The sequence below is a fragment of the Ptychodera flava genome, chromosome 16 (genome assembly GCF_041260155.1).
Source record: "Ptychodera flava strain L36383 chromosome 16, AS_Pfla_20210202, whole genome shotgun sequence".
NCBI lineage: Eukaryota > Metazoa > Hemichordata > Enteropneusta > Ptychoderidae > Ptychodera > Ptychodera flava.
Genome location: NC_091943.1, coordinates 19830915 through 19843646, shown reverse-complemented (window position 1 = coordinate 19843646; position 12732 = coordinate 19830915). Strand labels below are relative to the sequence as shown.

The window sequence follows — 12732 nt, the reverse complement described above, 5'->3', positions numbered from 1 at the left end:
TTGCATTCATGGCGCGCCCTTTAGGCGCTTAACTTTAATATTAATAATACTTTTTCAGAGCCCCCTTCAAGCTAGCACGAAACTTTAATATATCAGACATATATGTCAGAGATATCTGTATGTTTAAAATGTTGTCGGTGCGCCCTTCGAGCGCATTACTTTAAAATATCGAACTTATTTTTCAGCATTCCCTTCAGCCGCATGACTTTCATATATCAGACATATATATCAGTGATATCCAGATGTTAATATTTTTCAGCGGGCGCTCCGGGCGCTGTACTTTAATATATCAGAAATATATAAAAATATTTTGATGTCTGTAAATTGAACGTCTGTTTTGCAAAGTGTGCTAATCATAATGAAACCTGCAGCGCATATGAAAAGCATGACAAGTTCCTGATACTTTTCTGTTTTCTCAATGAGAATTCAGCATTAGAAAGCAACATGCACTAATATTTTACAATCAAGCGTCAAACTTCATGATATCTGATAGGCACATTAGATGCTGTTTTATACTATTAGGAAATTAAATTTTAGCCCAGGATTTATTAACGGAACACAGTCCCAGGTGTAGACTGGCCCCCAGTCGCGCTTTCTCTTCAGTTGAGTTACTTGCTGACCAGGCGGCGTTCACTCCACGATCTGCGCAATAGCCTACCATTAACACAACGGTTTGCCGATGTTTAGTCCTTCAATTTATTATTTTTGATACTTATATGCCCACAGACTTGGAGAAGTCTATCCCTGATACTCTTACACTTACATACCCAATAGACAAACCTGGCGGTCATACCGTTATATGAGATACAACGTTTGCAACTCTAAAATCTGACCAGAAAATACTTGGTACACTAGGAAGCACAAGGAAAAATTTAAAAAAAGGACACATCTTACCTACAAGAGCAAAATAATTTGACCTTACAGCATTGATGTATCTTTTCACATTCATTCTTACGATGCTGGCTGTACCGATTTACTCATACGGAAACTATGACTATAGTAGGTTCCTTTGGGCGTATTTCAAATTACTGATGCCATCAGCTACAGCAAAGTATTTTCAGTATTGTCGATTCTGTGTTCAGCATTTAATTTTACTCATTATTTTAAAACATTCGTTGTTCGATTTTGAAAGGTAGTCGATTCGCCGGATAATTGCTATGCACTCGCCAGGGCACAGGCGATTTGATAGTAACTATGCGAAACCCGCACGATGCAAATGACAAGTTGTATCATAGGGTTTTCGTCAAGCTACAGACCCTCTGCACACAAACGACGATTGAAGCATTCGTGCACCAGAGTGTTCATAACATTATGCCATACACGTAATGTGGGATGACATCAGGCAACCTCTCCACATTCCGACATTAACCACGGTACGGTTTTGTGGAGGGACCGTGACCACGGTAATTAGGGAAGTCCCTGCCCTGACAATGCTTGTTGCACACTCAAACAAATAATTCCCTTTGTCTGTGTTGCACACTTCACCCTGACTGTACTGCTTATGCATTGTGACCACAGAGTGCGTACCGGGGGCCTTGGTTCGATCACTTAATATCGAAAAGGACACTAAATCATCTGGATAAAACGACCGATACATTCACAATTTTCAAATTTGATAATGGCCTTCCCGTCTCAGCAGTCTCCGACTTTTGCCATGGTAGTCAGCTGAGGTCGAGTAAGACAGCAAACAAAGGCTGTCTTAATCACGGCTATATCACGGTCATCTTTATTTCACGCAAAACTACTCAAGTTACTTTTTTTCTGTAGACGTTCTTAAAAGTTGTAGAACGCACTAGAAGTGGAGTCTGTGCAGTCATGAATGTAAGGGTACAGGAGGGCCTGATAATCCCTTTCACACCTATTATTTTATCTTTGTCGACGCTGGCCTTTTCAGCTGTGGCATGATCAGGACGGCCAAGACACTCCATGGACGTATCTGTGGTACGTCCAGGGACACACACACACACACACACACACACACACACACACACACTTCACTCATAATTTTCTATGCATCACAAAAATCTTTCAAATTTATAACATTCCTTTTTTCATCCATAGTGCAGTAGGGCTGACAGCGATCCTGCAAATGTGATTCGGGTGCAACTCAATGACAATGCGTTCAATCAACTTTTAACAAGTTAAGGAAAAGAAAACAAGTTTACAAGAATTTGATGCAAATTTCAGACTTGAACAAAGTCTATTTTCAGTTAAACTTTCTAGCAACAGTGACTGAAGCAAGAAAACCGCTTTTGTTTATACATTCAAGGGGTTCCTCCTGATTGTTGTTAATGACATATGGCTATTTACACCTTGAGACAATGGAGCAATGAATCAGAGCCCTGCATGACTTGCCATTGCCTGACCTATCACTATTTTCTTCATGACATACCGGTGCAAAATGTAATGCAGGTCTCCTGGTTATGTGTCAAATAAGCAATTTTGGTCGCAGGTCATATCTTTTTTTCACAAAGTCGAACTCGCAAGAGGGCAGATCGTCTGTGTAGCCGACACGAACACAAACTGTCATGATACCGGCTACCAAATACTATCACAAGATAGGCTGTCGTCTACTGACTCCACACATTTGTCATTTGAATGAATGATGTGTGACGAAAAGGGAAGTATCCCATGTGTAACTGCTGTGGCGATATCAATGGCAACCTTCCTGATATGTTAATGACATATGGCTATTTACACCTTGAGACAATGGAGCAATGAATCAGAGCCCTGCATGACTTGCCATTGCCTGACCTATCACTATTTTCGTCATGACTGCAGCAACATATACTGTGGTATACAAAACGCAAGCTTTATTTCAGTCGAAAGATAAAAAGACAGTTGCAAAATGATAAGAATTGAAGGAGGGATATGTGTCTACTACAGTGCGGGGACTCCAAAGTGCAAACACTAAGCCCTTCAAGATGGTTTCCAGATGGGTATATAGAGTGAACGTTAGAAATGTGAGCCCAGGGAAGTGATTATATGTTTCTCACTATACATCCAGCTATTCTTTAACACATATAGTCCTTTTCAATTTGTAGAGACTGTAAGTTGTCATCCTCAGTGTTGTTTTACAATCTTTACCTCACACGTAAAATTATGCAACTTTATTGGATTGCATAAAGGTACATAATTTTAGTGAGCCATTAAACCCTTTTATACAAGTGCATAAAGATGCATATAGGCACCACCACTGACACCATGTTTACACACCTTTATGCACTGCATAAAGGTGCGTAAAGGAGCTGACCAACTTTATGCAAATTTATGCAATTGCATAAAGAATGTTAAATTTGGATTTTCATCCAGTGAGCTAGTAAAGGTCACTTCTACATTTCTGCGATTTTCTTAGTTTTTTCGGCAATGTGACGCAAGTTCTTGAGAGTATAGCTCGTCGTCACGATGACATATTTGCTTGGTTTTATTACACAGATGGTAATGAACGATTCCGTCCACTATATACCGTCTCAAATTGTAACGAGCTCGAACAAAACCTGGTATCGATAAACGTAAACTTGCAGCAGGAGAGGGGTCAATTTGATCGGGGAGGGGGTTTCAAGCTGATAAGTATAAACGCAATCCATGTCTTGACTCAAATGATTGATCATGAAAGGCCATAGTCCTCTATCGTTAACGTTGTAGTTCTTGACGTACATTAAGTTTTGGAATTTTGTTTTATTGTATGTGTATAGGATCTTTAGGAAAAAGCGTTTTTGACACTGCCAATGTTGATTGCAAAACGAATTTACAAGTGGTAATATTTTTAGTGTTTCAACTTTTGCAACGCTTTCACTCAGCATAAAAAAGTGTCTGCAGTAGTCATACTTTCCGTTACACTGGCTAGGCTAGTACCATCATAAATACTTTTATGGATTCTCAAAATCTAGCCAGGTCTGTGTTTTTTAGACCCACAATGCATTGTGATACTAGAATCCATTAGTATCCAAAATGGATTTTGGCATGTATTCCCCGCAGCCTTAGTTTTGCTGGATACTGGGGGAATCCATTATGTATTCCGGTGCTGGATTCTCAGTACTGGATAATGATGGATACTCTAATGGATTCTGCTGTATACTGTAAGAATCCATCAAAATGGATATTGCTATAGGTCTGTGGATACGGAACACTTCACATGGTGTCAGTGTAATCTATCGGTCACATTGTTTATCGCTTTGTCTGTCTGCCTCTCCTGTATCCCTACTATTGCCTCGTATCATCTCTTCCCACCTATCTCTAGAAATCTCGACTAAAAGGTTATAGCTGCTTTCACACGGTGTCACATTAATATAATAATTATGGCTAAATTTTACGATAGACATAATTTTCTATTTTATCATATACCTATACCCTGTATTGTGTCTGTACTGAGTTCAGTGACATGATTTATCATGTTGATTTGCATGTCGATAAAGTGATACGCCTTGTTGATTTGCATATGAAAGGAATGATCAGCGCGTCTTTCTTTCATTCAATTGAATATTTGCATATGAAAAAGTGATACGACCTGTTGATTTACATAACAAAGCCTGATACGGCCTGTTGATTTGCATACCGGACTACTTACATGGTGGCGCCCTAATCAAAACAAACCATGGTGCCCGTCTATGATTTTGACTTTGACTACGATATCATGTCCGATCTCCAAAAGTGGCAGGGTTTTGAAGCATAGGGAAATGCGGGGTAACTAAATAAAACACATGTGTCGATATCGGATTAACCTGCTAGTAGTGCTACCAATTTGAACAAATTAAAGAGCAGAGCATCACACCGTACGGGCACTGACAGATCGATGACAGACCAGCTGTTCCGTCCGTGCATAAGCACAGACGCGCAGACGACAAGCAAAAGTGCTATCGGACATGTCGGAGGACCGGCAAATTCAAAAGCACAACTTTCAAAAATATCATGTATTCATGGTAAATGCGTTCTGGAAAATAATACCAAACACAACACTTGCATGTACCGTACCGATTCGGTAGATATCCTACATGTTTGATGACAGAGTTCAAGCATTTCTCTGCTCAACCGTAAAATAATTGTCAATGAGCCAGCTGATAGATTACGTCAGACGCTAGTATATCAATCCGCCTTAGCAAGATGACGCAAACAAATGTAGTCCATCAAGAAAAACCACAGTGAAACGTATCATATTTTAATATACGAGATTTATTCATTCAATAACGTGGGCATAGGTATATGATAAAGAGGTTATCCCTCGATATCACCTCTTGGTAGGGTCGTATTGCTGCTCGTGCGGTTGTGGGCTGCATCACACTCGTCTTCGACTCGTGTGATGCGGCCCACAACCGCACTCGCAGCAATATGACCCCACCAAGAGGTGATATCGAGGGATAACCTCATAGTATCTAACGTATCATATGCGAACACGCATTCAGATCCCTAGAGAGGCGACTGCACAAGAGATCGAAAATTTTTAATAGGCTATAGGAAATTGGCTGCAACCAAACGGTAGGTACTGATATATAGACTCGCTGAGATCAGTATCACAAATTTCTCTCTTGTTAACTGAAGTTGCGTAGAGGGGATGACAATTTCCACCATAAACTTAAGTTCGGTATTACTATTGGTTGTACAACCACTAAGTCATTGGGTACAAGTCTTTGTTATTAATATTGTTTTCAAGCATTTATGTGAATAGTGTTCATTACATGCGTAAGTTTACAGTCGGTCGCCACATTTTCATCTTATTTCCCGCACCCCTGGGATCTTTGAAGCACGGTCCCTCCACAAAAGCCGTGACGCTTGCAAGGAGGGTGAAGACAAACGTACTGTAATTTTTCTTTCAGATTTTTGCGTGATTGTTTCACAAGTCACTATAAATTCTACACGTTCATGCTATTACTGTTTCTATTTCGAACGGCATTGAAATCATAGTACTCAGCCGCCCTCTCTACTGTCGATGTTCAACAGTATTTCCTTAAAACTCGCTTTGTCATTTTATCTTCATCTCATGTCATATTAAATCGCTACTTCACAGATTTTATGTGAGTAGCTGGTTTTTTTTTGCCGTTGAAATATCACAATTTCTGGAGAGGGTCTGGAGGGTCGTTCAGCAGGAGACTGACATACAGGAGAAGTGACAGCGATGCAACCCATATACCCGAGTAGTCCTCTAAAGTTAGCGAGTGTACCTCGTTTCAAAGGATCCATCGATGCCATAATATGACATAGAACGACAATCGAAAGCGGCGTGAAATGATAAAATTGCTGACTTCCGTTCACATGGCAATGGTTTAACCGTATGTCTGCGTATATGTCTGTGTGTGATTGATGTTTACAGTGCATATTTTAGAATTGTTTACTTTTTTCGATTTGACAGTAAGACATTAAGACAAATGCCAAAGCACGATAAAAATGACCATACTTATTCATTAAATTATTTACTTTATTGATGCACTGTAAGATTTGGAAGGAAATATTTTCACACATTGTCAACGCTTCTAGGGGAAAATCTGACTGACTCGTCGCTTGTTATTTACCGTATTGGCAGCAAGCTGGAGTTCCTGGATAGGATCGGTCCAGGCTTGTCTGTAGCCTGCCAGCACTTATCGCTGCCTTTATTACGCTAACATCGTCTTTAGAACGATTTCCTCGAATCCCGGCAAGGCAACGACCAACCTGGTTGTTGTACAGATCCATCAGTCTCTCGTTCAACGGGTTAACATGGGACACTTCGTGAGCGTCTCCGAATTGTTTGGCAATCGATGAACCGTATTTTTTTGTCACTCGATACGAAAACAAGGCGTGTCGAAAGGCATCCCCAACACCATTGTGTAGACCTAGTCAGTGAAAACAAAACAACTCCCGTTATTTGTGGAGAAAACCTTCAAATTATTGAGTAAGTAAAGAAGAATCGCGACACAGTATCAACATTTTCCGCTGTCGAATGTTTTAAATGTAATCATGACACACAAATCTTGCCTACATGGCGTTAGGATTCGCCTCGCTTGAGAGATTGCTCGTTTCAGAGAGTGATCATTTCATTCATTCATTCATTCATTCATTCATTCATTCATTCATTCATTCATTCATTCATTCATTCATTCATTCATTCATTCATTCATTTATTCATTCATTCATTCATTCATTCATTCGTTCTATCATTCGATCACCCATTCATTCATTTTTCCACTTATTCATTCATTCGTCCGTTCGTTCATTCGTGAACATATTAATTGCTTCATTCGTTCGGTTTGTTGGTTCGTCGAGTCAAGTCCGCTAGTTAACAAGTCGTATTGTAAAGTGCAAGACATTTAGTAGGTCTGAGCTGCCAGTGTCCCTACTTAAGAGTCATGAACGAGTTGAGCATTTGTACGCACCATTCTCGATACACGTATGATACATCATTACATATGATTGCTTGCAAACACTCGTTTGAGTCCTGAGAACAGGTGGCCATTATGTGGGTTTGTAATGTGTTGCCAAATTTTAACAGAATGAGCTCAATTCATTCGAGGAAAATGACAGCTAGCTGTGAAGGTAAAAAAATTAAATCATAAAAGTTTTACGTATAACTCACTAAAACACTGAAAGGCACGTGCCAGTTTTCTATCATACTTACTATTGCTGTAATACTTCCTAGCGTCTCTTTTGCTTCTCTCTGCATATAACAGTATGGTTGGCGCCTTGAACAGATGTTTTAAGGCAAGGGCCTTTTCACCAATGCCCCTCTTGTTAAAACTGAGCCACCTATAGGCCGAATCTTCCCTCATTCCTGGTGGTAGCTTCGTACTGCCTGCAATACGATGGATAGATCACAGTCATAGAAACGTGGTAGTGATTTTCTTTAAAACTATCAAAGAAACTAGTCGCTGCTGGTCACATTAGGAATTGACCATCAGATCTGGGATTGGTGGTCATAAGAAAAAATTCAAAGTCAAAAAGTTAGAGAACAAATATCTTCAGACTGGTTTGCAAAAAAAAATCAGTTAAAACTTAGAAAAAAGATAAGCACCTCACAATTCACTGGGAAAAACATTCAAAAATTTACAATTGTAAAAAAATATTCACAATCTGCTTGTGACCACCCCACCTCCCAAGATTTAATTGCCCTTCCCTTAGATAGCTACGTAAGATTTATCCGTTTTGATTTATCATTTCCGATAGAATAGTCCAAAAGATCGCCAACCCATCAAGACATATTCAAATTTGATATGCCCAAATTTGCATGAAAGCGATCATTGCGTACTTACCACAACTCCCATACTGAATCGTCCGTCGCTCGATGTGCTCAATTCCATCATGATCATCATCAAGCGCCCTTTCTTCAACATCGGTAATCTCCTCCGGAACGTCGCCGTCAATGTCTTCATCGACGTCGTCAAGAGCCTATAGTAAGATAGTAAGACATGTTTTGTGTGCGATTAATGTCTGTCTTTAAGAAATTACAGTATACTTAAGGACATAAGCTGTAACATGTGGCAAGTTTTTCAGTATTCTGCTTTTGTATATCAACTACCGTGTGTGACCCTAATCCATTTGTCATGCTGAAATTTCGAGTATTATTTTTGTCAACACAGCTTGTACGTGTGTATTGATCATTGTTTATTGTTTACAAATGAATTCTAGTCCGGACTTAAATACAATTTTCAACAATAACAATGGAGTTTGTACTCAAATAGGTTGTGTTGTTATGCTAAATACTTGGCATTAAATTACAGTTTAGGGATTCAATGCAGAAAGTGTAGGGAAACCACATAACAACAGTTCTAAAAAAATAGCCGAAAGATACAGCTTATGGAGCTTTAATTAAATTAAAAAATATATTATTACCATACATTCTAGTCAGGACTTGTCAATTTGAAACTTCAAGTATTCCGAAGCAGTCAAGTATATTCAACAGACAATCAGTTCCCAGGTCGCACAGTCAAGTCCTCTGAGAGATAACCGCCTTTGTGATCGGAAAATTTATTTTGCCATAGCTAAAACATCTACGCAAGACATTTGGCGTGCTTGCTCTCTCTTGCAAACCCAATTGCAAAATTTTGCTGTACGTTGTCTGATTAATCTAAGAACATGGGGATTTGCTCGATCTTGGGATTTGCTCGATCTTAACCTTACCTGTTACGGGAACGGTGGAATAATTTCGCTGTGTCCTGTCAGTCCTCGTCTAGTAACTGGATTCAAAACGATATCCAAACTGCAGAACGGATGGGGCAAATTTCAAAGGAGCAGCACACATCCCCGACAGATTCGGGCTTGACATATTTTACATGTACACTCACCATCGACAGTCGCTTCAAACCAGCCTGCATGTCGGGCAAAACGTCTTCATATTTCGATAAGAGTTGAAGATATTCCTTCTCAAATTCAGCTTCTCTTTCCTCGCCAGGCAGCGGAGTGGATGAAACACCAACTGCCCACAGTATACCTAATAGGCATAGAGAGATGAGATCTCGTCGACACATGGTGTGAAAACAGCAGTCCTCTTGAAAAGAATGGAGATTTGTCCCAGGAGAAGAGATTTTTAATACCAGTCACCGAACTATGAATGATCGTTGCTGAATTAACGGACTTTTATATAGAATGTATGGCATTGCATCATCTAATGCAATAGTTTATTAGTTTGTTAGATAGAATAGTATACAACCCATGATACCCATAGGTAGGAACCGAACAAACACGTAACCCGTCGACATTATAAGCAAACTGCTTATGATAAATGTTCCGTATTAATTCCCTTTTGATGAAAATTGACAAGCTTTTTAGAATATTGTGAAAACTGAATAAACATTCAGTTGTTGCCAGTAAGCTTGAGAAAATTGACTAGAAATCAAACTTAAAATTTGACGGATACAAATGTTATATTAACGTTGTCTTTGAAATCCATACTGTATTATTTTGTAAATGCATCAGGTGCAATCTCCTTTAATTTTCAGTAGTAATACACTCACAATCCCTGGACACAAAACATATGCAAAGATTTATGTGCATCTACGTACATACACATTGATGTACACTGATGTATGTGACGTTCGGTCCACCGAAAAAATCATGAAAATGACTCTCTAAGAACAATATGATAAGTCTTTATTCGGGTCATAATGCCATTTAAAGCACGATGTAAAATTTGTGAAAAGCTCTCATCAAACAGATCCTCCTGCGCTCTATCTTCGCATTTAATTTCTGCGGGCTATGTAATCATGTAAAGACTATGAGGTCGTCCAGTCCTGCTTATCCCGAATCCGTATGTTTGCACCCAACGACCATGCATCTCCATTTCGTATCACAGAAGGCAACGTTTTTCTCGTCGCTGTTTTGAAGTTCTCGAAAACGTGCCATTTTGTCCGATAAAGTTTCTATCTGCCTACCTCACAGTGTAAAACTGCCTGGCAAGGCACTGAGTGTTTACCATTTAGTAACTAAAGCATGCAGTGCAACCATCGTAGCATGGGACAACTAAAAACTGACAACCTTTCACAAAGTGTCGCTCGAAATAATTTTCACGCCGACCTCCCGCATTCAATTTTAATTAGACTTGCGGAAAATCTATTGCTTTGTTGACTCTTGAAATGTTAATAGTCTTACAGTGTTTGGTCTTACGCATTGAAAATGTTATCATTAGGTGAAATTTATTACTTTTTGATGGAAAATGACAGGTGTCGTGCCAACGCAGTGTAACGAATGGGTCAGGAGTCGGTGCTGCAACTGGTTAACCGGATCCATGAGAAATATTAGAACTGCAAGGTCGAGTACCGGCTTAATCGTCTCAATTCTGTCTTCCTGATATCGTCAATTACGGAGACACTTTGAAAAACGTTATTCAGGAGAACGTAAAATGATTTTAAGAAAAGTGAGGTGTCTGATGTTAAACATGACTGTATGTATGTGTTAAGTCACCCTCTTAAGGATGGACCATTAGATCTTGGGAGGGGTGGTCAAAAACAGAAAAAAAATTCAAAGCAAAAAAATTTGAAAAAATATCTTCAGACTAGTTTGCAAAAAGTAAAAAGATCAGAAATCAGAACGCAACAAAATGATAAATCTCACAGTTTCTTAGAAAAAAATACACTATGACTCACTTTGAATTGTTTTCAAAATTTACAGTTGTAAAAAAAGATTCACAATCTGCTTGTGACCACCTCTACCTCCGAAGATCTAATGATCCATCCCTTAACAGTATTATTCCGAGCTATTAAAATCAATGGCGCTAAACACGATAGAGTACTTTAACAGCTCAGTTGTATAAACTAAAGAGCTATAGAGATCAATGATAATACCTATGGTGGACATAAATTTTTCACCTGTATTCGATATCTTTCTATATATCCTTAATGTAGTACGCACCTTGAAGGTGACAAGACTTAAGACTTCAACATTTGTTCAAACTCTCCTCAAGGAAACTTTCAATGATTCCCTCACCAAATCAAGAATAAAAGTAAGGGATCAAAATGTAAAGTTTAGTACTAGAGGAGCAAATACCTAACATTTACCAATATATGAAATTCAAAATGGCCGCCATCCCTGTGTTAACTCTATTGGGAAAAATAAAATTTTCGATTTTTCGAAAAACTGAGAAGGTGAAAATGTTTCTTACTCCATGAGCTTTAAAATACATCACCAAACGTAGTAGATCTGAAAAGAACTGTGAAAGTTTGAGAGTTCTAATATCCCCGAGGCGTATTCTACCTTAAAATCTACAGACACGCGCTTTGTCTACAATTACACAACATATATTATATGTTTACAAAGACCGTATAGACTAACATCTTTAATTCTCTCCAACTGAAACATGAAGAATTTACGGTAAATTTTGACGATGAATTTATAAACACATTACGTATTTGGTTATCCTTTGTCCGATCAGTGTGACAAGTGTGACAGTAATTCATTTAGGTAGAATGCACTTCTTGGACAGATATTAGAATTCTCATTTTTATTTTTATAATACTTTGCTGATACGCAGATTGTGAGGATTAATTTTAAATTTTGTCCAATATTGAAGTTTTTCGCCGGCATTTTATTATTGTGAAAATTAAAAATTTAACTTTCCCACAGAACTAACATAGGAACGACGGCCATTTTGAACTTTAAAAAATCATAAAATTTGTATTAACTTGTATTTGCGATGAAAGCATCTGCTCGGTGACCGTGATATTTATTCTCGATTTTGTAAGATAACGGCTCAACTTTTCCTAGAGGAAAGCTTATGCAAATTTTAAGTCTTCAGTTTTAAGGCGTGCAATACTAGTTTAATGAGAAATGACTCACAAGGCAAGATAAGAGAACAGTGTGAGAATTTACAAAGGAAGATTAATGGTTCGTGCTCCTTTTGACCTGGTATTGCAGGAGTAGAGCTTGGTCTCCGACTACACAGTTCATAGCCTGCAGAGTGACTTTTCGCTCAGAACTACTGTATCAAGCCATCTCGTCGAGGCGATCTACGAGTAATCTGTAATATCTTACAATGTAATTCCCTTTCTCAAATGAATTTATGCTGTGGCCTGTCGTGGCAGGTCACACAGATAGTGACCTGCTATGGCATGTAGTATTGTTGGGTTTGCAAGGCCGTTGTGGTCTAGTACGGGAGGTGATTAGTTCAGGGTGACGGCATGTGTTACGTTGTATCATATGTAACCAAATGATCACGTTCCAATGCACAAGGATTAATTTTCATAATTGTTTTTGTTTCACCAAGCCAATTCTACTTACATTGGTACAAGTCTGCCTGGAAACGATATAGCCTATTTTTGAATCATGAACAGAAAT

At 38.8% G+C, this 12732-nt stretch overlaps 1 protein-coding gene across 1 annotated transcript; it reads right to left on the bottom strand.

The window, feature by feature from the left end:
• Positions 1-6447: 6447 nt before the first annotated feature.
• Positions 6448-9430, bottom strand: LOC139114928 (uncharacterized). The gene is made up of 4 exons (XM_070676848.1): positions 9249-9430; positions 8217-8352; positions 7586-7759; positions 6448-6803 (listed from the first exon to the last, which is right to left on the bottom strand). The coding sequence occupies exons 1-4, from the start codon at positions 9276-9278 to the stop codon at positions 6496-6498; spliced, it is 648 nt and encodes a 215-aa protein (XP_070532949.1). The 5' UTR covers positions 9279-9430; the 3' UTR covers positions 6448-6495.
• Between the last annotated feature and the right edge of the window lie 3302 nt (positions 9431-12732).

Bases quoted from the DNA above. Each gene is read 5' to 3' on its own strand.
- LOC139114928 (XM_070676848.1), bottom strand. From the start codon at position 9,278: ATGCAGGCTGGTTTGAAGCGACTGTCGATG. The intron at 8,353-9,248 runs GTGAGTGTACAT...ATCTTACTATAG, and splicing joins GTTTGAAGCGACTGTCGATG to GCTCTTGACGACGTCGATGA. The intron at 6,804-7,585 runs GTAAGTATGATA...TTCACTGACTAG, and splicing joins TAGGAAGTATTACAGCAATA to GTCTACACAATGGTGTTGGG.